The sequence below is a fragment of the Nesoenas mayeri genome (genome assembly GCF_963082525.1).
Source record: "Nesoenas mayeri genome assembly, chromosome: 23".
Lineage (NCBI taxonomy): Eukaryota > Metazoa > Chordata > Aves > Columbiformes > Columbidae > Nesoenas > Nesoenas mayeri.
Genome location: NC_137574.1, coordinates 481,032 through 508,405, shown reverse-complemented (window position 1 = coordinate 508,405; position 27,374 = coordinate 481,032). Strand labels below are relative to the sequence as shown.

General features: G+C 57.8%; 1 protein-coding gene across 2 annotated transcripts in view; it reads left to right on the top strand.

Moving 5' to 3' along the window:
- The window catches only part of ANKS1A (ankyrin repeat and sterile alpha motif domain containing 1A), a gene marked incomplete at its 5' end in the record, with an annotated part of 53,518 nt that overhangs the window by 8,350 nt on the left and 17,794 nt on the right, over positions 1–27,374 (top strand). For both annotated transcript variants that reach the window (XM_080358417.1, XM_080358416.1), the window contains 11 exons: positions 2,733–2,813; positions 3,532–3,688; positions 5,213–5,275; positions 8,751–9,047; positions 9,667–9,742; positions 10,024–10,125; positions 11,313–11,405; positions 11,488–11,684; positions 13,203–13,298; positions 16,469–16,592; positions 21,792–22,363. In XM_080358417.1, coding sequence (XP_080214543.1) covers positions 2,733–2,813; positions 3,532–3,688; positions 5,213–5,275; positions 8,751–9,047; positions 9,667–9,742; positions 10,024–10,125; positions 11,313–11,405; positions 11,488–11,684; positions 13,203–13,298; positions 16,469–16,592; positions 21,792–22,363 — 1,858 coding nt within the window. The remainder of the gene's footprint in view (positions 1–2,732; positions 2,814–3,531; positions 3,689–5,212; positions 5,276–8,750; positions 9,048–9,666; positions 9,743–10,023; positions 10,126–11,312; positions 11,406–11,487; positions 11,685–13,202; positions 13,299–16,468; positions 16,593–21,791; positions 22,364–27,374) is intronic.

The following is a 27,374-nucleotide window of genomic DNA, read 5'->3' as shown; positions in this document are numbered from 1 at the left end:
TGTAAAGAGAAGCATTTCCACTGCCAGGAGCCATCTGCCAGGGCAGGGCAGCCCTCGTGGATGGGTGCGTTTCTATAAGCGATGCCAAGCCTGTATTGTTCCTTTATGGTTTGAGCCCAGAGGTTAAATGTGTGATTGTGGTGGTTCTTGCACCAACCCACAGCAGCCTCCTGGGTGAGCCGTGGGAGCCGGCAGGCGGGTTTGGAGGGGGACAGACGAGCTGACCCTCAGCCCGCGGCAGCTCCTGGCCCGCTCCTTAGAGCCGCCGCAGCTCTGGGCTCCGGCGCGGGTCCCGCCGCCGCTCTGCGGAGCCGCAGCCCGCGCGGGTTCTGCGCCGCCCTTCCCGCAGCCTGCTTGAGCGGCCGAGGCGGCGGTGCTGGGCCCAGCCGTGCTCTCCCCTGCCCCGGGGAGATTCTGCTGTAATCTCCTCCGGCCTTGCCTCAGCAGGTTATTTTCAGAAGGGCTGTCGCATTATCCAGCGGCTGAGGCGGCGGGAAGGGGTCGCGGCTCCGCCGCGCGCCCAGCGCTCCAGCCCCTTCCCACGGCCCGATGGGCAGCGTCGCCACGCTTTCTGAGCCCCGAATCCTGCGCTGGAGTTGTTTGTGTTACCAGTCTGTAAGCAGGAAATACCAAAAGAGGGTCATGTTCGCGTTGCGGGAATCTTGCAGTTGTACGGATATTAATAGCCAAGATGTGAACGTTGACTTGCGATGTCCTCTGGGCCAGGGACTGGGTGTCATCTGCCCCCGGCCTCAAGTGCCCCGTGACAGCATCTCTGAGGCCTTGAACTGCGGCTCCGGACATCTGGGACCAGTTCTGAGCTGCTTCGACTTCCCTCGAGACCTTGGGCCAAGTCACTCGCGCACCCTGAAGCTGGAGCAGCACTGGTGCTGTGCCTGTTGTCCTCAGGATGGGGTGTGTGAATACACCGCGCAGTGCTGGTGCTGTGCCTGTTGTCCTGGGGCTGGGGTGCGTTGTCCCGGAGCCTCTGGTCCCTGTGATGCGGATCAGTGCGGCTGTCAGTGAGCTCCGCGGCTCATGCTCTGGTTGAGGACGCTGATTGTTCTCAGGGCGCGTGGCCTTTGCTCGAGCGTGCTGCCCCGACAGCGCTGTGAGTAAAGTTACCGCGCTTGGGAGGAAATACATGGGAAAGGCAGAGGACAAATATGGCCTTGTTTAAAGGAACTATTGGGTTTTATCGTGACCTAAAGCAATATGCCTTATTCAGCAGTTTTTACAAACAGGAAGCTTTATTTAGAAGGCTACGGCTGAGTCCCCGAGTGAACTTTGTGTTTGTGAGGCGTTACGCAGCCAGGTGGAGGCGGCTGGTGGCACTGCGTGAGTGTGTGTGAGTGTGCGTGCGTGTGTGTGCGTGTGTTCTCTGCTGGGGACGCAGCCCGGGCTCCCGGCCCTGCTCGGCCCGGCCGTGGCTCGCTGGGTGCCCCGCGCTGTCGCTGGGTGCCCCGGGCTGTCGCTGGGTGCCCCGCGCTGTGCCCGCCGCACCGCTGACCTTCCCTTCCTTACCTTGTAACTTCGGCTGAAAGAAACGTTTCTGTTAAATGCTGCTAGTTTTTCACATGCACACCCTGGAGCTCTCTGAGCTCAGTCCAGTCTGTCAGACCGCTGGACGCTGGGCAGGTGAGCAGCCCGTGCATGGGCTTCCATTCCATTCCATTCCATTCCATTGCATTCCATTCATGTCCACCTGCATCGTGCTGCCCCTTCCCTCGGGACTCCTGCTTGGTCTGCATGAGACTCCTGTTGGTTTGGTGCCTTTCCTGCTGCTTTACACACTGGTCTAGAGCTTTTCCTGGCTAGGAGCCCTCCAGTAGTGACTGTTATTGGAGAAAACCTGGTCGCTGCCCGAGCTGCCCCTGTATCGTACAGTGAGTCGTAGCAATTACATGCTGGGCAGGAAACGAAGTGATCGGGAAAGGCCGACTTCATAGCGAGCAGCGGTTGACTTTATTTTAAACCAATTAAATTGGGGATTAGAGAGCACTGTTAAGTTCAGCCCTGGTAAAAGAAAACAATGCAGGAAAATGCAGTGTGTTAGCAGAAGCATGGTTGTCTGGGCTTGTAGTAAACCCCGTATAACTCTTGAAAGTATTAACACACGGCAGCGTGCAGGGAACGGTGAGGAGTGACGGAGGGGACCACGCACAGGACAGAGACGGTTTCACTGGCAGAACGTGTTGATGTGGGTTCTGTGCCGCTCGGGGGTGGCGGTGGACACCGAGCCCGGAGCAGCGCCGGCTCCTCCGCACGCGGCTCGCTCTGTCTTAAATAGGACACCTTGCAGAGCTCGGGGGGAAGATAATTCCCCTGTGGGGTTAATCCTTAAATCCTTGGCGTTCGACTTGTGAACAAGGGAGGGAAGTTTGCAATATTCTCGGAAGCGCTTGGGGACCTCCTCGTTGACGGTTTGCTCTCTGTTGTGGTTGACTTTGTGGACACATGTTCCTCTGGAGCTGCTTTTGGCAAGCACGTGTGTGTTTGCAAGACGCGTGGAGCAGAATGCGGGGCTCGGACGTGGAGCGGGGGGCGCGCGGAGGCGAGTCCGTGCCGCCGTGTGCCGACACTAACTCGCGGCGCCGCGCGCTCGTCCCTGTGTCACGCTCCTAACCTCGGTGTGCAGATAACCGCCTGGTGTGAGAGCCCGAGCCTCGTCCTGCGGCTGTCTGTCCGTCTGCTGTATGCTAAGTGTTCCCTGTCCGTTTTCTGTCTTGCAGCATCTGGAGAGGGCCCAATGTGAACTGCGTTGACAGTACTGGATACACCCCGCTGCACCACGCTGCTCTGAACGGGCATAAGTGAGTGATCGTACCGCGCTGGTCAGAGGGACGCTGGGTGCCGTGGAGCTGCGGTTTCTGGGCAGTTCAGTCACAAACGCCCAAAGGCGGCGGTAGTGCAGCGCGGCACCATCTGCAGGACAAGCGCTGAAGGACACGGGTGCAGTGACGCTGTAGAGGCGCTGCCTGCTGCACTGTGGTCACACATCGCAAATCTGGCAAAACACTGGGTTTCCAACCAGCCTTTTGCTGATAAGCCATTTGGATAAGACAGAACGACACGTTCAGGGTGCTTCTCCAGTCACAGTCCTGTGCAGTCTGTCTGCTGTCCCACGTGTTGTTGTGCCTGCACCACTGAAAATGTGCTTTTGTGCATTAGTGTTTTTAAGTAACTCCAGTCTTCAGCGCGGTAAATCTCCTGTTGTTCATTGCTGCTTAAGATGTTGAGAAACTGAGCGCTAAAGTCCTTATTCATCTGCATTGTGCTGGTGCCATTCACTTGTCACCGGAGCGGCTCGGGGATGGCCTCGGTCCCTGCTGGCCCCGTTAGCGGGAAGGTAACACAGATCTTTCCGGAGCTCACCTCAGCAGCATTGCATTCTCTTTTCTTGGGCAGCACTTAATAGGAATGTTTTAAAATCACCTGTTCGGATGAACTTTGTGTAGAGTTCTTACTGCAGAATGTGGCTGTGGAACAGGGGCCAAATGCCTGATGGGCTCGAGTTTCCTTCTCTTGCAGGGACGTGGTGGAAGTGCTGCTGAGGAACGACGCGCTGACCAACGTGGCAGACTGCAAAGGCTGCTACCCCCTGCACCTGGCAGCGTGGAAGGGCGACGCGGACATCGTGAGGCTGCTCATCCACCAGGGACCCTCGCACACTAAAGTGAATGAGCAGGTCTGCCTGTTTTCCTGTGTACCGTGGAATCGCTTCCCTCGGATGGAGACGCGCTGCTCCAGGCGGCTCCTGGCCCTTCCCAAACTAGTAGCAATGGTTGTAAATTCCTGCTTGCTAATGGGACAGGAAGGGCAGTGCCTGAAGTGATACCCCTGGTTCCGAGTTAGTGGTTGAATGAGTGGGGTATATATGTTTATCTAGAGAGGTATAGATGTGAGAGCCACGCAGCACCTAGGAAGCGGTCTCCTGCTTTCGTACTGGGCTTCTGAAACTAACCCATAGTGTTCGCTTTCAGTTGCTGGGTAGCTGAGAGGTTTCTGGTGCTGTCAAAGGACACACTGGCTCCCTTCTTGGGGACTAATCAAAGCAGCTTTGTTTGGCCACGCTCTCTTAGCTCCTCTCCTGGCTTGTCTCTAGCACTTGCTCCAGTTAGCTCATTTGTAAGCTGTAAGATAATTTTAGCCCTACTTGCCCCCAGATAAGTCCCAGCTTAATCTTAAAGAACTGTTTTCTCAGGCAAGAAAACAAAAAAGAAAGGGGATTGTTTGCCCTGTGTCACACTGGTGGGATTTGCTCCAGGGCGGCGGGGTCTGCTGTGCAGAGGCAGCGGTTCCGTGCAGCGGCCGCCGCGTCACCGGGAGCGCTGGCTCCGTCTGGCCGCCCCTGCAGGGCGCGGGTGTCCCGCAGCGCAGGAGCCCTGGAGCGCTGCTGCGACAAGAGCCGGGTGTTGCTCAGGAGTTTCGGACAAGGGCCTGGCTTACTGAGCGGGGCTGCTGAACACCGAGCCCGAGCGATGTTACACTTTGGGAAGCCGAGGAGCGAACTCCCGTGGGCTGGGTTTAGGAGTCCCCGTCCTGCTTCCAGCCGGTCCTGCGGCACCGACGTGCCACACGTAGTTTTGCTGTTCCTCGGTACAGGACGGCTGGCTTGATGCATCAGGCTGCTCCACGGCCTCGAAAGCATCACAAAGTGAAAAATATGGTGGTAATGCTATTGTCCACCACTCCCCAACGGAGCAGAAATAGCTAAGAGTGTGTGTTTTAGTGTCTCTGGTAGGGTTTTCCAGGTCAGGGCTGCAGCCGATAGTGCCTTCGGGCACAGCCGCAGGCATTCCGTCTGTTTCAGTAGGTCAGGGTGTAGCCAGCTGCCTGCAGGCAACCCGACAGGAACTGACTGGGCACCCCGAGTGTAAACTTTCTGCTCCGGGTAGGACAGGTGTAGAGAAAGCTTTGCAAAAGATTAAAAGCTCAGTGTAATCCCTCCAGGTAACGTTTCATTAACGTCTGTTTAGCAGGAGCCTCTTTAAGCGAGAAGCGCCAGGCGAGCAGCCCGCGCGGCGTGCGCCGGCCGGCGCCGCGGCTGGGGTCGCAGGACCCGCAGCTGCAGCTTCTGCTGTTAACGGCTTTGGCTGGAACAAATGCTGAGCCCTGTCATTCCCCCCTGGGAGTCACCCATTGCTTTGTTGCTATATCTCACCCATTTCATTATCACATTTTTGTTTCTTTTTCCTCTTCCTTTTTGTAGAATGCTCTTGAGATCAAAGAACTCAAAAAGTACGGCCCCTTTGACCCATATATCAATGCCAAGGTGTGTACTTTGCTGTCCGCATTTCACTGCATCGTGACTCCACGCTGCACTCGCGTGCTTCCAGGTGCAATGTCATCCACTCGCAGTAACACCCGTTCAGTTTGCAGCTGCCTGGGGAGGAGGAGAACACGACCGCTCCTTTACTGTGGGTTTCTTTCTTCAAAGCAGTTATAGAAACATAAATTAAGGGAAGTTTTTCCTTCCTTTCCTGGGGGTTTCTTCATTGCTTAGCCTTGTAGGACGCACGGTGATGGTCAGTTTGCTTGGTTTGGCTGGATGACTTCCAAAAGGTAATGTTATTTCAATTAAAATGCTCTAGGTCTTGTTTCATGTGCTAATGTTGCTGATCAATGCAAAGAGAAGGAATTTTTTTTCCCTGCTTCAACATGGATGCATCTTTTCTGTGGGCTGTTGGGAGTGAATTTTCGTGCCTTTTCTCCTGCAGAACGCATAACGGTGTGTCTGTCGTTGCAGCGGACGGTTAGCTCTGGTGGTGGTGGTGGGACGAGGGTCGGCAGCGATGCTCACACCTCCCTTCCCAGTCCTTCGTGTCCTGCTTGTTGCATCAGTCTCTCTTTCGGTGTGAAGTCTGTTGTGTCTCCCGACCCTCGCCCTGGCCTCTCTTCTGTTTCCTCGCCTCTCTGCTCCTCTCTTGCTCTGGGTTGTTGTTGAGCCGCAAGCAGGCAGGACAGCGGCAGCGCCGGGCGGAGCGGCCGGGGAGCGGGCAGGAGCGACCCGCAGGCAGCGTTTTGGGGTTGGTTTCCGGTGGAGCTGCGGGCGGCGGCGGCAGCACCGTCTGCCGGGTCGCCGAGTCCCTCCTGTGTGAGCCGCCGCGCCCCAGGAGCGCCCGCGGGCGTTTGGATCAGCCGCCTGTGGCACGTTTGTCTCAGGGTTCACTTCAGACGTTCACTCTGTTTGATCTGCAGAACCTTAAAGACCCACGTTCAAAATTGCTGAGCTTGCCGACTGTGTTGCTCTTGCAGACGTCTGTCTCAGAAGTGCTCCAGTGCGTTTCTCTTGAAGCACAAACATGTTCACATGAAGCTCATCCCTGTCGGTGACTTTTACAAAAATCCAGATGGGAATTGTACAGCAACAAATGTCTTGTGTGGGAACACATCAGTTCAGCTGCCTGCAAGGAGCTTTCTGAACACTGTTAGTAAGAGCAGAACCACACGCTCTGGCGTTAAAATGCTGAGTGGAGAAGGAATATAAAGGTGAACGCGAGCTGGCTTTCTTGTGGATTGTTTCAGCGTTCAGATTTGGAGGTTTGACAGGCTGCATGCTCCATTTTATGTGTGATGAGGAGCATGAGGATATCGTAGGTGATACGTGGTTACCAGGGCTTGAGAAACTTGCTGGAGCCCCTATGGCAGCAGCGACGGCTCTGCCCGTGCGCCCGTCCTGGGCCCGCGGCGCTGCGTCTGAGTCTTGGAATCTGAACCGTGTGCCCGTGGCTGCCGGACGGAGGTTTCTGCTCCATCTCTGATAAACGTGTGTCTGAGCACTGTGCTGGCTGCTCTGGTTTGTGCCTGGAGCAGTGATGCGGGGAAGGGAGGCAAAGCCCTTGCCTGAGATGGCTCTGGCACATTCGGCTGCTCAGAACGCTCCCGCAATACGGAGCAATAGAGACTTGTGCAAGAGCAGAGTTTGTGACTTGCCGTGGTGACTCAAGGGAGTTTCACCCCCTGGCGATCCCGTTGCAGGAGGAAAGGCTGGGGGTTCATCCTGAGCAGCGGCTTCAGCTGACCGGTAGCTGTAACCTGTGGTTCTCTGTCCTCTGCCCTTCTCACTCCCTGTGTGCATGTGGTGTGCAGATTCTGTATTCTGCAGTAACTCTGTCCGCCTGTCTGTGCTTCCTTCCCCCGGCTGCGCTGCCGCCCGTGCAGAGCCCGTTGTGTGTCCCCGAGCTCCGGCACGACGCTGTCCCTCCCCGCGGAGTGTCACCCGTTGTGTGTCCCCGAGCTCCGGCACGGCGCTGTCCCTCCCCGCGGAGTGTCACCCGTTGTGTGTCTCCGAGCTCCGGCACGGCGCTGTCCCTCCCCGCGGAGTGTCACCCGTTGTGTGTCCCCGAGCTCCGGCACGACGCTGTCCCTCCCCGCGGAGTGTCACCCGTTGTGTGTCTCCGAGCTCCGGCACGGCGCTGTCCCTCCCCGCGGAACGTCGCAGCTCTTGCCTTGGCTTTCCCGGAGCCGCGGCGCCTCTCCAGAGCTCCTCGCTTCCCTCGCGCTTCTCAGTGCCTGGAAAATGATACAAATACCATATAAAACAAACGGGAGTTTGCATGCGTGACTCCTGTCATCCTTAGAATGACTTAACACATTAATAGGATTAAAGTACCTGTAGAACAGAGCGAGTTCTGCAGCGTGGTTGTGAAACGGTGCAAAATATTGACTGCTCCTGCAAGCTGGTGTCCAAAAAGCGCACGTGCTCTCCAGGTACAGAGGAAGGTGCTTTGATCAAATGCACCTTCTCAAGCAGCACTTCCAGCTCCATTAAGACAAGTATGTTCTGGTTTCTTTTTGTGGGGGCTGTTCTTAAAACGACAAATTCTACCACAATCCTTTCAGCTAAAATTGAACCGTGTGACAGTTTGTACTAAAGTTTCTTGGGTCAAATTGTTAGATAAGTCACCGTTTCTAAAGTCCTTAAACAGAAATAGCTGTGTGTGTCACGCACAGTGGTAAAGCTAGAGCTGGGCTGAGTGGAATTTGGGAGCAGGCTCCGCAGCGCAGCCGGCGGCGGGCGCGTCTCGCAGCGCTCTGCATGGGCTGCTGGTGCCGTGGCAGGTGCCGCGCGCGCTAACGGGACCGGGCGCTCTGCCCCCGGCTGACCCGAGACCTCGTCAGGAGGGCTCGTTAGCGCAGCGATGGGCTCACCCGATCCACAGCCTGCACGTAACCTCACACAGCCTTTCTCTAAACCAGCCAGCTTCAGAATTGCAAAGGTGGAATGACTTAGGATGTGAAACGATTGAAGTTTAAATCTAAAGTGCTGACAGTTGAGCTCCAGCAGGCAGACCGCGTGCTGCCGTTTGCCTCGTGCACTGCAGCCCTCGGCGTTCGCGGCAGCCAGCGCGGGGGAGCTGGCGGAGCTGGCGGGAATCCAGCTGCCGCCCCACAGTCCCTGGAACTTCAGTGCAGTCCCTCAATTGCGACCTCGGGGCTCTGAAAGCAGCTCTTCGTGTGTGACACCTGTTTCCCATAGCGCATGTTTCCCATACCCGAGGAAAGCTGATCGTTGGAAATGGTTTTGAAGCTTGTACTGGGTGGGTCATTTGATGAGTTCAGAGGGGGTGTCTGTGCCTGGTAACGTGAGGGGCTGAAAACGTCACTCCAGGCTCCGTTTCATACTGGGCTCTCTGCTTCCTGACTGCTTTTTTATCTTGTTTTTGCATTTAAACGTCAATGGTTTGAGCGAGCAGGGGGTGGCTCCGCGCTCCCCGTTCTGACGCGCCGGTGTGTCTGACCCCCAGAACAACGACAACGAGACGGCGCTGCACTGCGCGGCGCAGTACGGCCACACCGAGGTGGTGAAGGTCCTTCTGGAGGAGCTGACCGACCCCACCATGCGCAACAACAAGTTCGAGACCCCGCTGGACTTGGCCGCGCTCTACGGGCGCCTGGAGGTCGTGAAGATGCTCCTGAATGCTCACCCCAATCTTCTGAGCTGCAACACTAAGAAACACACTCCGCTGCACCTGGCGGCCAGGAACGGGCACAAAGCCGTGGTGCACGTCCTGCTGGACGCTGGCATGGACAGCAACTACCAGGTACCGTGCAGGGAGGGCTGGAGAACCCCAGGGTCCCGGCACGGAGAGCTCCATCCAACCCTCCTCCCGTGGGATCCCCTGTGAAACAGCAACAGCTTTGCTGCCTCCGGGCTGCGTGGCAGCTCTCGGGGGCTCCAAGAAGCCGTTCGGGGGCCCCGGGTGCTGTGCATGCCTCACGCCTGCTCGCGAGCTGGGCAGGGAGCCCCGGGCGCGTTGCGAGGGAGGAAAAGCCCTTTTGCCTGAGCTGTTCTGCCCTGCAAACCACCAGCTCTTGATAGCAACGGAGGCAAACTGCTTCTCTTCCTATCAAGCCGCTTGTGAATAGGCTGTTCTCACAGCAAGAGCTTGGATGTGGCGGTCTTGTCTTTCCTGTCAGGACACGACCTCTTGCTAAGCTGTAAAGTCCTTTCTTGGTCTTTAACCTGGCCCGCATGTCTCTGCAGAGTCATCCCCATTTTCCATTCCAAATTCTCAGCGTTGTAATAATATCAATGGTCTGTCCTCAGTTGTAGATAATTGCGCACACTTTGTACGTGATGCTTCTGTACCCCTCTAAAACGTGCCTCCACCACCACTGCCCGCTGTCCCGCTTCATGCTGTTTTTCCATTTGATTTGCAGACTGAGAAAGGCAGTGCTTTGCACGAAGCTGCTTTGTTTGGCAAGACAGATGTGGTACAAATATTGCTGGCTGCAGGTGAGAGAATGATCCCCTTGTAAAGCGATAACGTGGTGGTCCCTTCGCGCAGCACTCGAGGACGGCCCTTCGCAGGCCAGCACCACCTCCAGCCCCTCCGCATCCTCGGGGCTCCGGGACAGGTTCCCTCTGGTGCCTGGTTTAGCTCTGCCTCCCGAGAGCACGTTTTAGCTTCCCACAGTGATGATCGCAAATGTAAGAACCGACTTGATGAAAGACTTGAATTTGCACATAGTTAGAAAATATTCTTGCTTTTGCCTTCTCTGCACCTCTTGCCACAGGTATCGATGTGAACATAAAGGACAACAGAGGCCTGACAGCCCTGGATATTGTGAGGGAGCTTCCTTCGCAGAAGAGCCAGCACATAGCAGCTCTCATCGAGGGTGAGCAGCCGCGGCCCGTGTGCGCGGGACGGGGACTTCGGGGTGCTGACTGCGCCGGTGCAAGCGCAGGATTTGGTTCTCCGGTCCTGGAAGGCGCTGGAAGCAAAGCGGGGCCGGGCCGGGCGGCGCAGGCGCGGGGGGAAGGGCGCGCGGGGATCAGCTCTGCTGGAGGAGCGTGCTGTGCCTCTTACAGTTTAAATGGGCTTAATTGAGCTTTGATTAACTCACTTTAGAAGTTAATTAAAAATAAAGATAGACTAAATCTGCTTGCAGAATGTGAAGTAACAGCTTTAGAAATGGTTCTGGATTAACTGCCCTTTATGTGTCTGTGTAGGGAAACAGTCATCCACGGATCTTACATCCTGCTCCCCGCTTCATTGTGAAGCTCGGGCATGGGTTTTGCAGATGAGATTTACAGAAAAGGCCTTGATTACTTGTGGTTTATAAAGGAGCTTGGCCCATTGTGCCTGTTGGAGTTAGGGGAGGAAATGTGGCATCTTAGCTATACTCATACCTTGTAATTATGCTGTCTCAATTTCCTCTCAGCTGTGGGAAGAAAGATCAGAAGCATATGCAACTGTTGTGCATTATTCATGCTCACCATTTGAGAACTTACGGGTTCAAAGCACTTTGCAGACTTGAATTAAGCTTTGCCTGTAAGGCTGGTAGGTGTTATCTCTGTTCTGAAACCGAAGGCGAAGGTGGGCTTTGAAAGGGCAGTTCTTGCAGGGTGATGCTCTGGTTTGCTCCGGTAGGCGAGCTGCCTGCGTGAGGCGGTGCTGGCTTGATTCCCGCCAGCTCAGTGCTGCCGGCTCGGCCTGTGGCGAGGGGAGCACGGCTCGAGGTGCTTTCTCTGTCCTGCGGCTCCAGGACACCAGGCTGTATCTCTGGTCAACGTGAAGTAATCTACTCCATGACGTTGTGGCTGTACAGGAGCTTTGCAGCTTTCTGATTAAAGACTGTAAAAGTTCAAAGAACCATCCTTAACCTTGTGCATGTGATTAAAGAGGCCGCCTGCTTCTATTCTGGGATCTGAGCTGCAAGTTTTAATAACGTACTTTGGTTATAATTGGAGACTTAATAAGCTGACATTTGGCCTTCCATCCCCGAGGGAGGAAGCGCCGTATGCTGCAGTGGACACCAAGCTAGATTGGCATAAACTAATGCTGTGCCCCGTTCCTTTGCAGATCACACGGTTGGGAAGAAAAGCACCAAAGCTGCAGAGAAGACGGAGGCCCCGCCGGCCCCAGGCGCGGAGCCCGTGAGCCGCGCGTCTCAGGGTGCGTGTCGGGCGCTGCTCCCGCGCGGGCCGGCCCCGCGGGCAGAGCCCCGGCGACGCGCTGGCCTCTCGTCCTCTCGCAGGTGACGTGGAGAAAGCCGTCACAGAGCTGATCATGGACTTCGACGTGAACCCGGAGGAGGAGAGCCCCTATGAAGCGCTGTACAACGCCACGTCCTGCCACTCGCTGGACAGCCTCGCCAGCGGGAGGTCCTCAGATCGGGAGTCTGTGAGCAAAGAGGTGGAATCGGCTGCTCTCAAAGCAGCAGCAGTCAGGCCTGTACGTAGCCGTGCGTGTTGCTGTCTGCTTGCGCAGGACAGGGAGCTTGGCTCCATTGTCGTGGCCGTGCAGCTGGCTGCCGGTCCCCCCGCCCAAGGGAACCTTTAAACCCGTCCCTGGCGCTGGGTGGGACGGGCGCCCGCCCCCCCACGGGCCTGCCTGCAGAACCCTGCTGTTGCTCACGAGTAACCGCTTCCAGGTGCCCGATTTTCCCCTGGTGTTGGGTCCTGGTGCCTGTGAGTTGGCGGTTGCCAGGCCATTGCACTGTGCTGAAGGGCTGACCCCTTACCGAGAAGAACACTTCGGCAATTCTTGTGTGGAGCATTCTTCTCCTCTTTCTTGCTCTCTCTTTGCCCGAGAGAAGGCTCTCAAGAGATTATCCTTAAGGATATCCTGTTGGAAACGAGTTGGCGGCAGAAACGTGGTTTGGGTGTTGGGTTTGTTTGTGTATTACTTGCGGAGATCTGTAGAGGGTACTCGAGGCTTCGCGAGGCAGCGCAGAGCGGCTGGAAGTGTCTCCTTCCAGCCTTCGAGCCTTGCTGGCCCCCCGCCCGCGGCGCCCGCTCCCGGGGCAGGGCTGCTGGCCGTGCGGCACGCTGGCTCGGCTGCGGGCTTTGTTTGCTGGTGGGTTTTACAGAGCCCGCTCCATGCGTGTGTTTGTGGACAAAAGGCAAAGCAGCGATGAACAATTAAACTGCTGGTGGTGCTGTGACCTCCCTCTCTGCAAAGGGCGCATCCTCTTTGCTGCACTGTTAGCAAATATAGCAGAAATGAGACAAAAGCCTTTCAACCAGATCTCCATTTAGGGTATGCAGTACAACACACAGTATCCTGTTGTTAACTAAATGTAGGTGCCTTCTATCCATCTACATACTGTTTAATGTTAATAATGTCTAATGTGAAATAAGCTCAGGTCTGAGTAAGCAAAGGTGAGAGGCTGAGCTGCAGTGAGGAGGAGGAGGAAGAGGGACACGCTGCGCGAGCTCGCTGGCATTGCTTCCAGAACTTAGGCTTGAGTTTTCTGAGTGAGCGTTCCCCTGAGCCGTCAGGTGGAGCCGTTGCAGGGCAGGAGTGACCGGGAGCTGCACGGGGCTCTGAGCTGTGCGAGCAGCGCTGGCCCCGCACCTCTGCGGTCCCTTATTCCTGTTAGTGTTTCCTTAACACAAGTGGTGAGCCGCCCGTTCTACTGATCTGCACCAGTTCCTTCCTGACCGCCCCTGCGTAACCGCTGGGATCGCCAGGCTGGGGTGGCTGAGCAGGTGTAAGGAGTGGAGCAATAAACCTGTGTGCGCAGCCCCTTCCCCAGCCGCTCGTTCTCCTGCGGCACGGCTGCTGCTCACGGGGAGCGGCACGGGGCGCTTTGTGCCAGCGGTGGCTGCGGGGCTGGGCTGCCCCGCTGGGTTTGGGGGCTGTCACCGAGCTGTGCGGGGGGCAGGGGGGCTGCGGGGGGCAGGAGGGGCCGCGGGGGCAGGGGGACGTGTGGGGTGGCGTGGCTGACACTGCTCTTCCCAACCGCAGCGGGAACGGCCGCCCCCGCCGGCCAAGCCCCCGCCCGATGAAGAGGAGGAGCAGCAGCACGTGGAGAAGACGACGGGCCACGGCGCTTCCTGCGAGGTACGTGGGACTTGGTCTGGGATGAGTTATACGAATGTGGTTTAAAGAACAGATTTAACGGTTCAGGAGGAGCCGACTGTTATTCCCTCCCTTGCGAGTCGGGCTGTGAATGTGAAGTTCTCTTGCGCTCCAGCATGGCTGCTGTCACTTGCCATGGGAATTTCCTTTGTGCGGTTCTTCCCGGGCACCTCTGTGGTGACCTTCAGCCTCACTTTCCTATTCTTGGCTGGAAATTCCCTTAGGAAGAGGTTTTTCTGAATCGCGTTGCGCTGTGGACTGTTGCCCGCTTGTAATGATCCCACCAAATGCTGCTTCGCTCCACGGGAGCCCGGAGGCCCGTGAGCTCCTGCTTCCTCTGGGCCCCCAGTGGGGAGGAGACGCGTGGGCTGCGGGTCCCACTGATGTGAACAGGGACCGTTGTCAAATCTACACGAGACATAAGTAAACGTTATTTGCTTTAGCAGGATGGGTGGTTTATAGAGATATTAAAGCTGCAAACAGTAAGACCGCAATGTGGAATTGCGGACTGATCTCTCCGCGGGTGCTAAAACGGTTTTCGGTGTGTGATAACCCGTCCCGGCCGTGCTGGGCAGCGGGTCACGGTGTCATTGGAGAGCAGATTTTGTTCAGGATGATAAACACGAGGGAGAGAAACGTGCATTGACTGCTCCTGCTGGGTAGTTTTGCCGTACTTAATTATAAAACACCTGCTGTGTTGTCCTGCCATTAGCGGCTTTGGAAACGTGATCCACTAATGGAAATCTTGCTGCCAAATACACTTGTGCACAGAGTGACTCGCCGGGGAGATCTTGGTTTGCAACCAAAGTCAGTGATGAGAGCTGCGGGAAGTGACCTTCTGCAGGCGCCGCGGCGGCCCTGGGCCCGGCTCTGTCTTCACTCGCTGCCTCTGGGCCGCTCTGCCCGTGGACTGCCGCGCTGGCCGCCTGGGGCGCGCTCTGGGGTCGGCGGGCGCGAACGGGCGCAAACGGGCGCGAACGGGCGCGAGGGGCGCTGCGAGCACCTCTTGGGGCTCCTGGTCCGCCGGGCCTGCGCCCGCGCGGCCACCGGGACCGTTAGTCACCGGGTGCTCTGCGGTTGGGCCAAGCTCTGGTTTCCGAAGCAGTCTTTGATTCCATTGCCAAGACGGGGCTATCGCTCTGAGCAGATGTGCACAAACAACAAACTTTCAGCTTTCATCATGGAAAAACGTCAGCACGGACAGGGAAAAGAGCGGATTGTTTGGGGTTCTTTCACTATCTGCAGAAACCTTCTGGGTCTGTAGCTGAATAAGAGCCTGCGTTGTCAAAGGAAACCGGGGTTCCCGTTGTTTACTGCTCATCTCCGGCCGGGCGGCGCAGACGGGCCCGGGCGCCGTGGCCGCTCCGCGGCTCGCGCTGCAGTTCTGCGGGGGAGGAGAGAAACGAGTTACCCTCACAAGTCTTTCGGCCCTCTGCTGCGGATTCAGCGCAATTTGGAGACCGTGCTCCTTCGTAACGACTCTTACTTTGGAGCTTGGTAACAGTGAGTGCCTGACCGTGCTAACCAACATGTGTACATGGATGGAGGGTGAATTGAAGACAGTTTGGATGCTGCTGGTTGCAGAGCCTACAGAGCACGCACCGTTCTCCAGCAAATAGTGGTCTTCATTTTGAGTGAACTTGAACCTGAGACTGTCTTCAAAGCTTGCGAGGATGAGAGGTGGAGACAATAAAGTGCAACCAGGGCTCTAAGCACAGCAGAGCAGGAGCTGGGAGCTGCGTGCTGCTGGAGAGCTCCTGCCCGACCGCGCTCGGTGCTGGACGGGGCTCCGGAGCCGCGGCTGCGGGAGCTCCGGGGGCCACGGCGCCGGGTCCGGGCTGCGCTGGCAGGACAGGCGGCTGCGCGCGGTGTTCCAAGGTCTCTGCCCAGAGCCTGTACCTGCTGCTCTGGTCTGATGCTTTTGTGCCGCCATCTGCTCAGGAGGTTTTTTCCCCTTAATTTGCTCATTATGAGCTCTTTCACCTGGACAGGAGCAGGTCTTCCTGACAGCTCCTGCCCGAAGCAGGTAGAATAAATGAATAAATCCTTTCTCTGCCGGACACGGCCCCTTTCCTCCCATTGAGAAGGGCGAGTTGAAGGCCACTGGGCCCGCACAGAGCGGTGGGGACGCAGTTCTCCTGTCTCCTGCTGCTCGCTCCCGTGTCTGCCCAAGGCCCCGTGAGCTCCCGGCGTCCCGGCCAGCCTGCACGCTGTAGGTACCTACTTGCCTGTGAAGCAAATCTGATGCTTTCACTTCTTAGGGACGTGGTTTAGTGTCAGTGTCGGGTTAACGGTTGGACTTGATGATTTTAAAAGGTCTTTTCCGACCAAATGATTCTGTGGTTCTGTGGTTCCTGGGACAGGGCTGCCAGGGTCTGGCCAGGAGATGGTGCTGGAAGGCAGCTGCGCGTGCAGCAGGCTGCCGGGCAGCCCAGCTCAGCCCGGTGAGCCCCGGGACGGCGGGTCCCTGGCGGTGAGGTGGCCCAGCCTGCGCGGTGCAGCCGGGCCGGTCGGGCGCTGTGTGCTGAGCGCTCCTGTGCGTGGATGGGGACTCCAGCGGTTGCTGGAGGCTCTGCCAACCTCACAAACAAGCTCTAATCGGAGGCTTTTTGGGATTTCAATGAGCACAATCGCTGCTGCACATCCTGAGGTTAAACTGAGTTTATAGTGTTGCCTGAGGGCTCTTCAGTCCTGAATACGCTGTGCATCTGAGCTTAGAAACCCAGGGTCTGACTCTTCGGGGGCGGCAGGGCTTTGGTTGGGTGTCTTTTTTCCCCCAGCCATGTCCTAACAGACCTGGCAGCTAAATAATGAATGACGATGCAAATTCCAATAGCAACAGCGCGTCTGGGCTGGGATGAGCAGGAACAGTGGTCTCAGCTCTTTCCCCCGGCGCTCTGCAGCCCTGTGGATCGCAGGGGATCGGTTGGTCGGCGCGAGGGAGCTGCCAGCAGCCTCAAATACTGCAAAGTAAAGTGGGGGGGTACTTTTTTTGAGGGGAAAAAAGGGAGTTTCACATGTTGGATCGCACTCAACAGCGAAGGTGCTGCCTCTGCCAACTCCTGGCTTCAGCCGCGGCACAGAGAGGCCGTGCGCTTGCTGCCGGGACGAGGCGTTGCTCTGCGGAGCGTGCATTGTGCTGTTTCTCTCAGGACCCCGCGCGAGGAAGGCGCAAGGGAAGCGGAGCCGGGGAGGAGGAGGAGCAGGAGCACCCCTACGAGCTGCTGCTCACAGCTGAGACGAAAAGGCCAGTTGTGGTGGACAGGAAAACAAAAGGTGAGTGACCGTCCAAAAAGAGCTGTTTGCTTAGATGCGTTTAAAGAAAGTACCGAGGGGAGAGGGTAACTGGAACAATTAAACTCTTTGTTGGGTGGGGCGACTGAGTCTGGATTCCAATTGTTCTGTTTCCTGGTAATCTTCACTTTTATAAAGGAGAGATCCAAGTGTTCCTGTACAAAATGTACACGGAGGAAGGGCAACTCTGCTGTTTTGACAACTGAGGGATTGCGAGAACCTGCTCTGTTAACTTAGAAAACAAGCGAATCCTGTGTGCTGTGATCTGTGCTCTGCTGGGACATGTGGGACCAGCCAACGCCAGCGTCCGCTGAGCCCGTTCCCCACGCAGCTCAGCCCGAGGAGCCGCCGCCGCGGCGCGTTTGTGTCGGCAGGTGATTTGCCCTGCTCTCCTGGTCGTAAAACCAGCACCGCGCTGTGTGTTAGAGCTCGTTGGAGATGTGGACTAACAAAAGAGGAAAATAAACGTGTGGAGCAAGGCCCTTTCTAGACCGGACTGCAGATCCGCCCCAGGGCCGGGTGAAGTACTGACCTGGGCTATCCTCTCCTGGAGCAGCTGGCGCGCGCTCCAGAGGACCTGGGAGCACCTTGTCTCTTGTTCAGCTATTGCTGGGCTTTTTGGCTCTTTTTCAACAACAACAACAGATTTGTTTAGAGGAAAAACATCTCTTGCTTTATTCAGCAGTCCTGAGCAGGAACTTGGAAGGTTTCAGCTGGGGCTCTAAACCTGGAAAGCACCTCTCTCTGAGGCTGGACCGGGGCTGGCGAGGGCTCGGCGCAGTGCCCTGCGGGGCCTGCAGCTCGCTTCCGTTCTCGCTGCGCAGTGATCTCGTTCCCTGGGTGCCGCGCGCTCCCGCTGCTCCGGGCGGCACAGGGGTCGTTGTTTTCCCACCAGCGGCTCCAGAGCCGGTGCTGCCGGGCGCAGGGTTACGCTACTTTTCAGGTCGGTGCTTTGCTGTCCTGGCCGGGAACCCGAGCCATTCAGGCTCCTTTCCGTGTGCGGCTGTTGCTGGTCATTCACGTGCGAGCTACTTCCAGTGGTTTTGCTCCTTTCTCTGCCCTTGATTAATGTGAGTGAAGGTGTGTTGTAGTTTTGCAGTAGTTGGGGCAGATGCCAGAAGGGCTCGTGGGAGCAGCCATAGCTGCATATGGAATGCGAGGTACATGCTGAAGATGCATTTAGGGACTAGCAGAGTCATTTTGGCAAAACGTTAAACAAGGGCCGTATACAGGACGGAGCCGCAGTTGGTGCATTGGAGAATTTTCCCACCTCTGGAGCAGGAGGGTCCTGGAGCATCAAAGCGGCGGCTCAGACCCGGGACAAGGAGCACGCCGGGCCGCGGCCTCGGGTTCCCGCTGCGCCCTGGGGCCGAGCGCGCGGGCTTCGCCGTGACCCTCCGAGCTCTGGGGGAGCCTGTGGCCAGCAGAGGACTCTGGCTCCCGCGGGTGCTGCAAAGGGCTTTCCAGGGCAGCCCGAGGGTTTCAGGCCCGCGGGTTTAAAGGGGCCTTTCAGATGTGATAGCTGCCTTTGTCGCTCTTGCCGCAAGATTCTTGCATCCGGTGGCTGATGAATGTGGTATTATCCGCCCGGCTCTGGCTGCTTTGTGTGTGTTACAGCCGTTTGCTGTCACATGCTGGAGCGCTGGGAAAAGTTGGCCCAGTGCGTTGGGCAGAGCATCAGAAGCGGTTTGAGCCAAACGCTTGCCCATCGCTTTGGTGAGGACACGACGTGCGATTGCGTGCGTGAAGTCAGGGCGTTCGGGGCTGGTAGCGACGCTCGGCAATCGGCCAAGGGCGGCGGAGCGGCCGGGACGGACGGACTGCACGGCTCCGCCGGCCGGGACGGACGGACTGCACGGCTCCGCCGGCCGGGACGGACGGACTGCACGGCTCCGCCGGCCAGGACAGACGGACTGCACGGCTCCGCTGGCCGGGGATGGGTACGGAAAACACTCCTGAGTCGTGACGTCTGTCTTGCTTCTCAGGAGAGTCGTCCCCAAGCGCCATCAGCAGTAACCAGCTGCAGGTAGGACTTACTTGGTTCCTTCTGATGCTTTTTAAAAACCCATGTTTAGGTTCTGCTGTGCTGCTTCTACAGGAAGCCCAGCTGGAAGTCCCAGCTTTTGCCCTTCCTCCGGCTAGTTTTTGTTCGGGTTGACCGGGCTCAAGCAGATGTGTGGCTGTGCTCCAAACCAGAGACCTGGCCCAACAAACAAAGCAAAATGCGCTGCCGAGAGACTGAACGAAGACACCTTTACCGAGAGCCGGAGCGCGGCTGCGGGAGCAGCGGGGCGCGGGTGGCGCTGCCGGGGGCGCGGGTGGCGCTGCCGGGGCGCGGGAAGCCCGCGGGCGTTGGCTGAGCGAGTCGGGCCGCGCAGGTGTCCGCGCTGGGACCTGGCAGAGGTTCCTGCATTAGGGACGGCTCCTTTCTGGGAGAAAAGCGGTAACTGCAGGGCGATACTTTCAGATGCCTTGAGGTGCAGCAGATGGGTAGAACTGGGGTTTCTCTGCTTTTCTGGCACCTAAATATGTTCCCCTCTCTGAATTCACCGTACCCTTGATAAATGAGTGCTACTCATCCTTTTGTCATGAGAGCAGTGATGAGCACAGCAGCTGAATCATGTTGGTGACCGATCCCCAAAGGGACGCCGTGATGTTTCTGTCCCTGCTGCCCACCCGGAGGCACCTGGAGCTGGACCCTCAAAGCATCCCCTGGCACCCCAGGGTCCCAGGAGCCCCCGTGCTCCTGCCAGGTCCCGCAGCGGTGGCAAGGCGATGTTGCCTGTCCCTGCCGTGCTGGGCTCCCCTGCAGCTCTCGGCACAGGCCCAGGACGTGTCTCTGCCAGACGTTCCTCACATCTGAGCAAGTGCTGCTGCCCCGGCTTCCTCCGTCCCGCCCTGGCAGCCTCGTGTTTCGAGGCCCCTCCGCCCCGGGGGGAGTGGGCGGCCGCGATCTCTGCGCAACAGGAGCCCTTTGTGGCCGGGCCGCAGCGCGGCACGCGGCCCTGGCTGCACTGCATGGCCCTGGCTGCCCCGCGCGGCCCTGGCTGCCCCACGCGGCCCTGGCTGCACCGCGCGGCCCTGGCTGCACCGCGTGGCCCTGGCTGCACTGCATGGCCCTGGCTGCACTGCATGGCCCTGGCTGCACCGCGTGGCCCTGGCTGCACTGCATGGCCCTGGCTGCACCGCGTGGCCCTGGCTGCACTGCATGGCCCTGGCTGCACTGCATGGCCCTGGCTGCACCGTGCGGCCCTGGCTGCACCGCGTGGCCCTGGCTGCACCGCGCCGCCCAGTGCTGGCAGCAGCTCTCGGCCTCTGCCGCCCGCTGAAATGTCGGCGGAGGTTAAGCTGGGGCGTGGAAGAAAACATTTCCAAGGAAGGAAGAAGGTTGAGAAGCGAGGCTGTTGATTGTGCAGAAGTTTTTCCCTCCCATTGGGTTGCCATGGCTGTCCCGGCAGTGCCGTGTCCCTCTCACGAGGTCAGTAGCTTTTCCTTGTTAACACCAGCCTGTCCTGCGAGCGCAGCGTCTGACCCCTTCCGAGGTTTCTCCAGCCTCGTGCATTTACGCAGAGCAGCTGCGGGCAGTCGGGGCTGGAGACGCCGCGGTGGGCGCTGCTCCCGCCTGCCCGGCGCGCGGGCCCTGACGTGCGGCGCCTGCCCCGGGGCTGCGACCCCCGGCAGCTCCGGAGCTCACGGTGCGTGTGCCCCTGCAGGATCATCAACAACTACTTCACTGTCCTGGAATCTTCATCTCACAGGATCCAGAATGAACTAAGCCCTCGCATCACTTGGTCCCAGTTTGAAGCGAGCTCTGCCAGCGCTGCCCTGGCAGTTAAACCTCCGCTCAGGCTTTGGCTGCTCCTGACTCAGCTGCCAACAGAACAAGCTGCTTTTAGCGTTTCTGCGGAGCAAACAAGGGGGGCAGCTCCGCTCAGCAAACACGGGGCGCAGGACACCCCAGGGCCTGAAGATGCTTTGAAAGACAAATGATCAATTTGGACCTTTCCTGCCTTGTTCCTGGTGCGAGAACAGACCACAAAACGGCTGGTGTTCGTTTTGAAGACAGCCTGCTCAGGATAGTGCGGGACAGGGTGGGCAAACAGTTCATCTCACTGTAGATGCTCATAGGCTTCTAGTTCAAGATAAGTAAAATTCATGAGCGTACTTTGCCTCGCTGAAACGAGGTTCCTTTGCCTTGCTGCTGTTTGCAAAGCAAGCGGTTTCATCTTCACATCTAAAACCCTCCCTGCGTCCCAGAGCCGTGTTATTGGGCGCTTCGCTCGTTCCTGTGCAGTGTTTTTTGGTCCTCAGACTGAAAAATGTTTCTTCACTGAATGGAAGTGGTTAAAACTTGACAGTGGCTCTGGGCAGCTGTAGAAACGCTTGGTAAACAAAGGTTGTACTTCTCAGCTTTACAATGTTTTGCTTCCCCGGTTAAACGCGTGTGTGTGTAAGGTGAGTACGTGTGTCTGTGCACACGCGTGGCGATTGGCACCAGTCAATTATTCATGATTAGTGCAGGGCCCGGTACCTGATACTGAAGGCGCTGGTGCAGCGAGAGTCGCGTTTCTGGGCCGGCCCCGCGGCTCAGCCCCCGCAGCGCAGCGCGGCGCTTGCAGGACACAGAACTTCTGCTGGAGCTCGTTATTGCACAAGCTGTTTGTTTCTCCCCGAGCGGGAGGAGAGGTCAGACTCGGAAGCCACCAGGGAGGAAAGCAGCGTTTTTCTGGGGAGCGGATTTTGGAGCGCGCAGGTCGGTCGCGGTCCAGCAGCCTCCCCGCCCCGCAGCCCCTGCCAAGAGCAGGGAGCGCTGCTCTAAATAACACTTTGGCCTTTATGGAAATGTATCAGATGTTCCAGGAGCCCCGTCTCCGCTTCTCCTACCTCACTTGCTCTCTCTGCAGGATATAGTTAGCACTTCTCTTAGCCTTATATAGCAAGGCCTGATAGTTAGTGTTAACAGGAATAAAACAACAAGGAGAGCTGCCAGATTGCATAAATCAGGCCAGTGTTTGGAATTTCATAAATGCCACGACTTTGGGTACAAGTTGAGCGCGCGAACAATACTGAACTGTTCTCTCTTTATCTCTCCCTCCCTCGCTGAGGGAGGGCAGGAGGAGAGCTGGAATTTTGGTGCTTCTTCCATGTTTTTAATCCCCCCCCCGTTCTCGTCCCTTGAAGAGCGCAGGCGGAGCAGCAGCAGCCGCAGCCAAGACGCCGCCGACGGCCCGGACATCCAGGTTCCAGAGCAGTTTTCGGGGCTGCTCCACGGCTCTTCCCCCATCTGCGAGATCAGCGAGGACCCTTTCAGGCTGGTTTCCTGCGCGGAGCCGGGCGGCGCGGAAGCGCCCGGCCGCCCGCCTGCCATGCCGCGGGAGGATGCCGACTCACCTGCGTCGGGACCAGCGCGGGCCAGCCCTCCGGACCAGAGCCAGACCGTCGTCTACGCAACCGTCCAGCACACGCACGTCAGCCGGGCGGATCCCGGGGCCGTGGTCACGCCCCACGTGCCGCTGCACCCCGGCGGCACCGAGGAAGAGGGGGACAGAGCTGTGGGCAGAGCCCACCCGGGCAGCAAGCCCAAAGCCGAGCTTAAACTCAGCCGCAGCTTGTCCAAATCAGACTCTGATCTGCTGACCTGCTCTCCGACAGAGGACGATGCCATGGGGAGCCGGAGCGAATCGCTCTCCAACTGCAGCACCGGGAAGAAGCGGCTGGAGAAGTCGCCGTCCTTCGCGTCGGAGTGGGACGAGGTAAGGCCGGCCCTGCCCTGCGCCGCTGCAGCCGCGCGGCCGTTCGGACGTGTCCTGGCTGATTTTCGCTGCTTTACTAACTCGGATCACGTTAACAGGCACATGCTCACGTTTGTGTCTTTAAGGTGTTAAATGCCAGAGGATCGGCTTAACTGGAGTGGGGGAGAAGCAGAACTGTAAGAAGTCAGGGACTTTTCAGAGTTTAAGTTGCTCAGATGCAGAGCTCGGTTTCTTTTAGGCAAGCCCAGGCTGAGGGCAAGTTGATACCAGTGCTCCTTGCAAACCTCTGTGCGGAGCTCCTCGTCCAGCCCGTCCCCCGGGACCCTCCCGCCATCCGGACATGTTTTATTTCTGGTCCGTGCTGCCGGGGGGGCAGCAGCGTCCTGGGCTCGTGGGGATGGAAGGAAGGGAGTAATTAGGCTGTGTTTGGTGTATTTAATAGCTCCTGCCTTCCTCTTCACGTATTTATTTCAGAGGCTTTTTAGAAGTTGCTTTATTATAGTCCAGGAGGCCCGTGGATAGTTAAATATTTCATGCTCAGAAAGTTGGCCCTAGCGAACCACTCGGGCGAGATTAAGTGTCCCTCTGAAATTCGGCACCCCAGCGTTACTGAAACATTCTTTGGAGATGATGCTCTGCTGGTCGAGCAGCAGCGCTGCGCGAGAGATAAGCTCAGCTCAGCCACTCTGTACGCTGAGAGGGAATAAACCCCGGCCCGTGCCCCGCTCGCCCCTCCGCACGCGTGGACGCTGCGCCGCCTCGGGGAGGAAATCGTGGGTTGTGGAGGAGGGAGGTCCCGAGAGATGCTGCAAGCCGAGTGAGGATCCCCCTGGGCACGAGCCCGTCTTCAGTCCTGCTCCCGCTCCCTGCAGCGTTTCAGGGTCACCAAATAATCTGTTTTCCTCTGTAGCTGTTCTGGTTGTAGAGGCTTTGCCGTTAATTACCCAGGTCAGTTGTGGTTCGGCTGTGAGTGAGAGATTGTGCAGCAGAAGGCTCGTTTGAAAGGACGGGATGATTGTGACGGTGCTTTTCGTGCCCGGCCCAGCTGTGGGCAGCAGGCGCTGAGGAAGCGGCTCCCTGCCCGTCCCACTCGGAAACAAACCACGTTTTCCACTCGTGTCAGCCTAAGCGGCCGCGAGAGGAAAGTCTGCGTCCCCTCCCGTTATGTTTAGGTGAGGAAATGGGAGAAAGAATGTGAAAAATTCACATCTGTCTGCAACGGGGCGAGTCTGCCTGAAAACGCCGTGTACAGAGACGTGTCCTCCTGAGCCGGGCCGGGCGCGCAGCTGCTGCTCCCCCCCGCGCCTGCTGCGCTCCCCGGCCTGCACGGCGGCGCGGGGCGCTCGCGGTCTCGCTGGCTCCTGGCCGCGCGCTCGGTGCTGCCGGCGCTCGGGGCGGCGGAGCCGGCGCCGCAGAGCAGCGCGCAGGGAGCCACCGGGCGCCGCTTGCGTGGCCAGGCCCGTCCTGGCTGTAACGTGTCCAAGAGCAGCCTCGGTAGGAAATGGTAAAGATGCACCTGTGGGGAACATCTGGGGAGTTTTTGCAATGATTTCTGTGTGCAGAAAGGGGCTGATCTGGCTGGTGATAACGGCAACAATGAGATTTAAACATAAATGTAGTGCTGGTTTTGGAGGTTTAATGAGTCCCTGAATGGGATGGTGCAGCTGCTCACAATGAGATGCAACTTGCAGCCTCCAAATTTCCCAGGCTAATATAAAACCGTGTTGAGCCGCCCCGTTAGCGATGATTTGGCTCTTCCTCTGCGTTGAGGGGAAACAATGGCAGATTTATGTGCATTATTCTGTGAATTTTGAGAGTCTTTATGCAGGCAGAGAGGAGGGATGCGATCCGCGTGCAGCTCTGCGCAGCTGCAGCGACGGCTCTGCCGGTGGCCGTGCCAGCGCTGGCTGTGCTGGGGGGACGCGGTGTCCGCGCAGATGGCGCCGTGGCAGCGCGGGGCCGGGGCTGCGCTCCGCAGGGGCGTCCGCAGCGCGGGGTCACGGCCCGGCCCCAGCCCGGCGCTGCAAGTGGAAGGTGGTGCCGGCTTTGCCAAAAGGGTGGGATGGGGAAGAAATGATTCACTTGGCAAAGCTCGTCCTGTTCCCGATTGCAGCTCCCAGCTCCGAGGCCCGGCCCGAACAGCAGCTGCCCACAGTGCTGCGTTGTGTTCCGGCCGCGCTCAGCGCCGTCCGTCTGTCCCCAACCTGCTGTCCTGCACCGGAGCTCTCACCTCCTGTCTCCTCGGCCACTGCGGAGAGCAGCTCTTGGGGTACAGGAGCGGTGACCGCAGCAATGACCGGAGCGGTGACCGGAGCGGTGACCACCGGAGCGGTGACCGCAGCGAGCAGCGACGTGTGGCGCGGGAGGGCGAAGCTGCCCTGGCTGTGCGGGCAGCGCGGTGCGGAGTGGAGCGGAGCGGCGTGCGAGGGCAGAGCTCATGGTGAATGTTGATCCTTCCGAGCTCGGCTGAGGCTGAAGTGATAAATCTATTTTTCACCATCATGTCATACATACTGAGCAGCCGCGAGGAGCGAGCGGCAGCCGTAGCTCGCTGGGCTCGGCGGCTCCAGCATCACTCTTACAAATGAGAGTCGCTTTGTGTTCTGTCTTTAGCTCTTTTAGGGAGAGATTAAAGCTCCTTCAGAGGAGGCTTAGGGAACTGAATAAAACATGCATTTTACTTCAGCTTTTTTTAGGAAGAAAGGAAATGCACAGTCCACCACTTTGCCTTTTTCCCCAAGTGAATTAGTTGAGAAATTAATGAATATTGTGCAGCTAATTATGGTCCTGGACAGCCATTCTCTCCTGTGGATTCACGCAGGGGTGCTCCGTGTTTCGCTGTCACGCACAAGGAGTTCTTTCCCGTTGGCAGTACATGTGGATTTGGTGTTTCACCTCTTGCAGACCCGCTTTCGGGTCTCGGTGTCACCGAGGACGGGTGCCGGCTGTGAGCGGCGCGTGCGATGCCTCCCGCGCGGGTTCCAGGAGCTGGCGGTCGAGTCTGCCGTGGGGATTCAGTGCCTCGTCCCCATGAACCCTCTGGGCTGCTCAGGTGCGAGTGCCTGCTGGACTTAGTGCCTCGTTACACAGTTAGGCTGGGACTGGAGCGTTGGCGTTGAAGTGCGAGGCCTCAGGACAGCTCCTGCACAAGGCGCCGCTGCGCGGGGGCCGCGTGGGCTGGGGCCGCGTCCCCGTCCCCGCTCACCCTCTGCCCCACAGACACGGTTTAGTTTGCAGGGGAAAAGCGGCAATGTGGTCAATATTTTTGTTCTCGTTTCTGCTATTCTAAGCAAGTGTGTCCATCAGGATGTTAATCAACTTAATAATTGGGCTGATTATTCTATTATCTCCACATCCCACTGTTTCCTCCTGTTTTTCCTGTGCCGGGGTCAGGAATTCTGACACCACCTCGCGTTGAGGCTCTTTCCCCTTTGCCTGTGCTGAGATTTCCTCCATCCGGACTAACTTCCCCGAGCGAAAGCTTTTGTGTCCCCACCTCGCAGGTTTCTTTGTGCCCGTTGCAGATGGCCGGCCTGTTAAAATTATAAACCAGTACCGCACTGAGCGATCCGAGCCAAATTAAGACAATTTACTCGTTCCGTAGGTAAAATCACTTGGTGTTCTGGTCTGAAAGGTGGGTGTGAAGGCCGAGCGTACCTCATTCTGTGTGTGGCAGCAAGGTTTAGGCGTCACAAGGGTTACATTGGCCAGCTCTGTGAGTCGTGTCGGTTCATTGGGAGCAGCTCTCCCAAGGCAGGTTTGCAAAACGCAGACGCTGCAGCTCGTTGGCCGCCCCGAGGCGGGCGGCAGCTCCCGCGCGCGGGTCGGGGCACAGCGGCTCCTTTCCGCTCCTATTTATGGGTCGCCAGTTACGGACTGGACGTGGATCTGAATTAGCCCGTGTGCATCCAGCGTGTTAGGGTAACGCAGCAACCGCGGTGCCGCGCGCTCCCGGCAACCTTCCGAGTGCGTTAACTCGGTGTTTCTGGATCAGGAGCTTTTGAGCCTCGTATGTGAATTATTCGTGCTCTGGTGGATGTTTTGGTTGTGTAACCATCTTGTGATCGGTAGCATTTTTGGGACTCTCTTTTTCAGAACAGAAGTGTCCGGGCTGCGGTTTTGGCACAAAATGGGCGTGTCAGACGGAGCCATCCTGCGCTTCCAGCACCAGCCCAGCGCCCCGTCATGTTCCGAGCTGGCTCGTGAGGCCGCAGCGAGCTGCCCCCTCGCCATTGGGGCTGTTTGTGCTCAGAGGGGTTTTAAGCTGTAGAAGCAGCTTCTCTGGGATTTTTATAATTTTAAACCGAATCCACCACATCCCTCGGTTGTGGGAGCTCGGGAATAACGAAGTCTTGACCCTTATACTCACACAGAACTTTAAAATACTGGTAACCTTTAAACCCAGCTTTGTAAGTGGCTTTCAAGAATGAGATCTGCTGCTGAAGTGCTCTCTGGTCTGCCGAGCTCCAGCCCTCCCCTTTGGGAAGGGGCCGCGGCTGGTTTGGGGCTCAGCCGGGTTGGGGGGCTGGGGCTGCAGATGGGGGTCCGAGCAGCTGGAGGCTCCGACCACCTCCTGTTGTGAGGGGACCCCAGCGCATGAACCGGCTGTCACGTGTCTGCTCATCCGAACGCTGGCATTTGTGTACATATATATATATATATATATATATATATATATATATGGTTTTTTTTCTCCCAGGACAACCTTGCGATGTCCTTGGGAATCGCTGACGCTGCGTGCAGAGGCTGAGCACAAAAGCTCTGCGTTTGTGTCGATGGTAAATGCAAAGGCTTCTCAGCCCTAGGTGAGGTTCTCCCAAGCCCGACCCCGGCGGCAGCGGCACGAAGCCGCCCCGACGCGCGGTCCAGCACCGCCCCGACCTGCTCTGGGAGCTGAGGCTCCCTCCCCTGCGTGCGGATGAGCTGCAGACAGCCCGTGGAGCGCGGGGCTCTTTTCCTGTGGCAATGAAAGAGCCGGGACTTGTTTAACTGTCCTCTGTCTCTCAGTGGA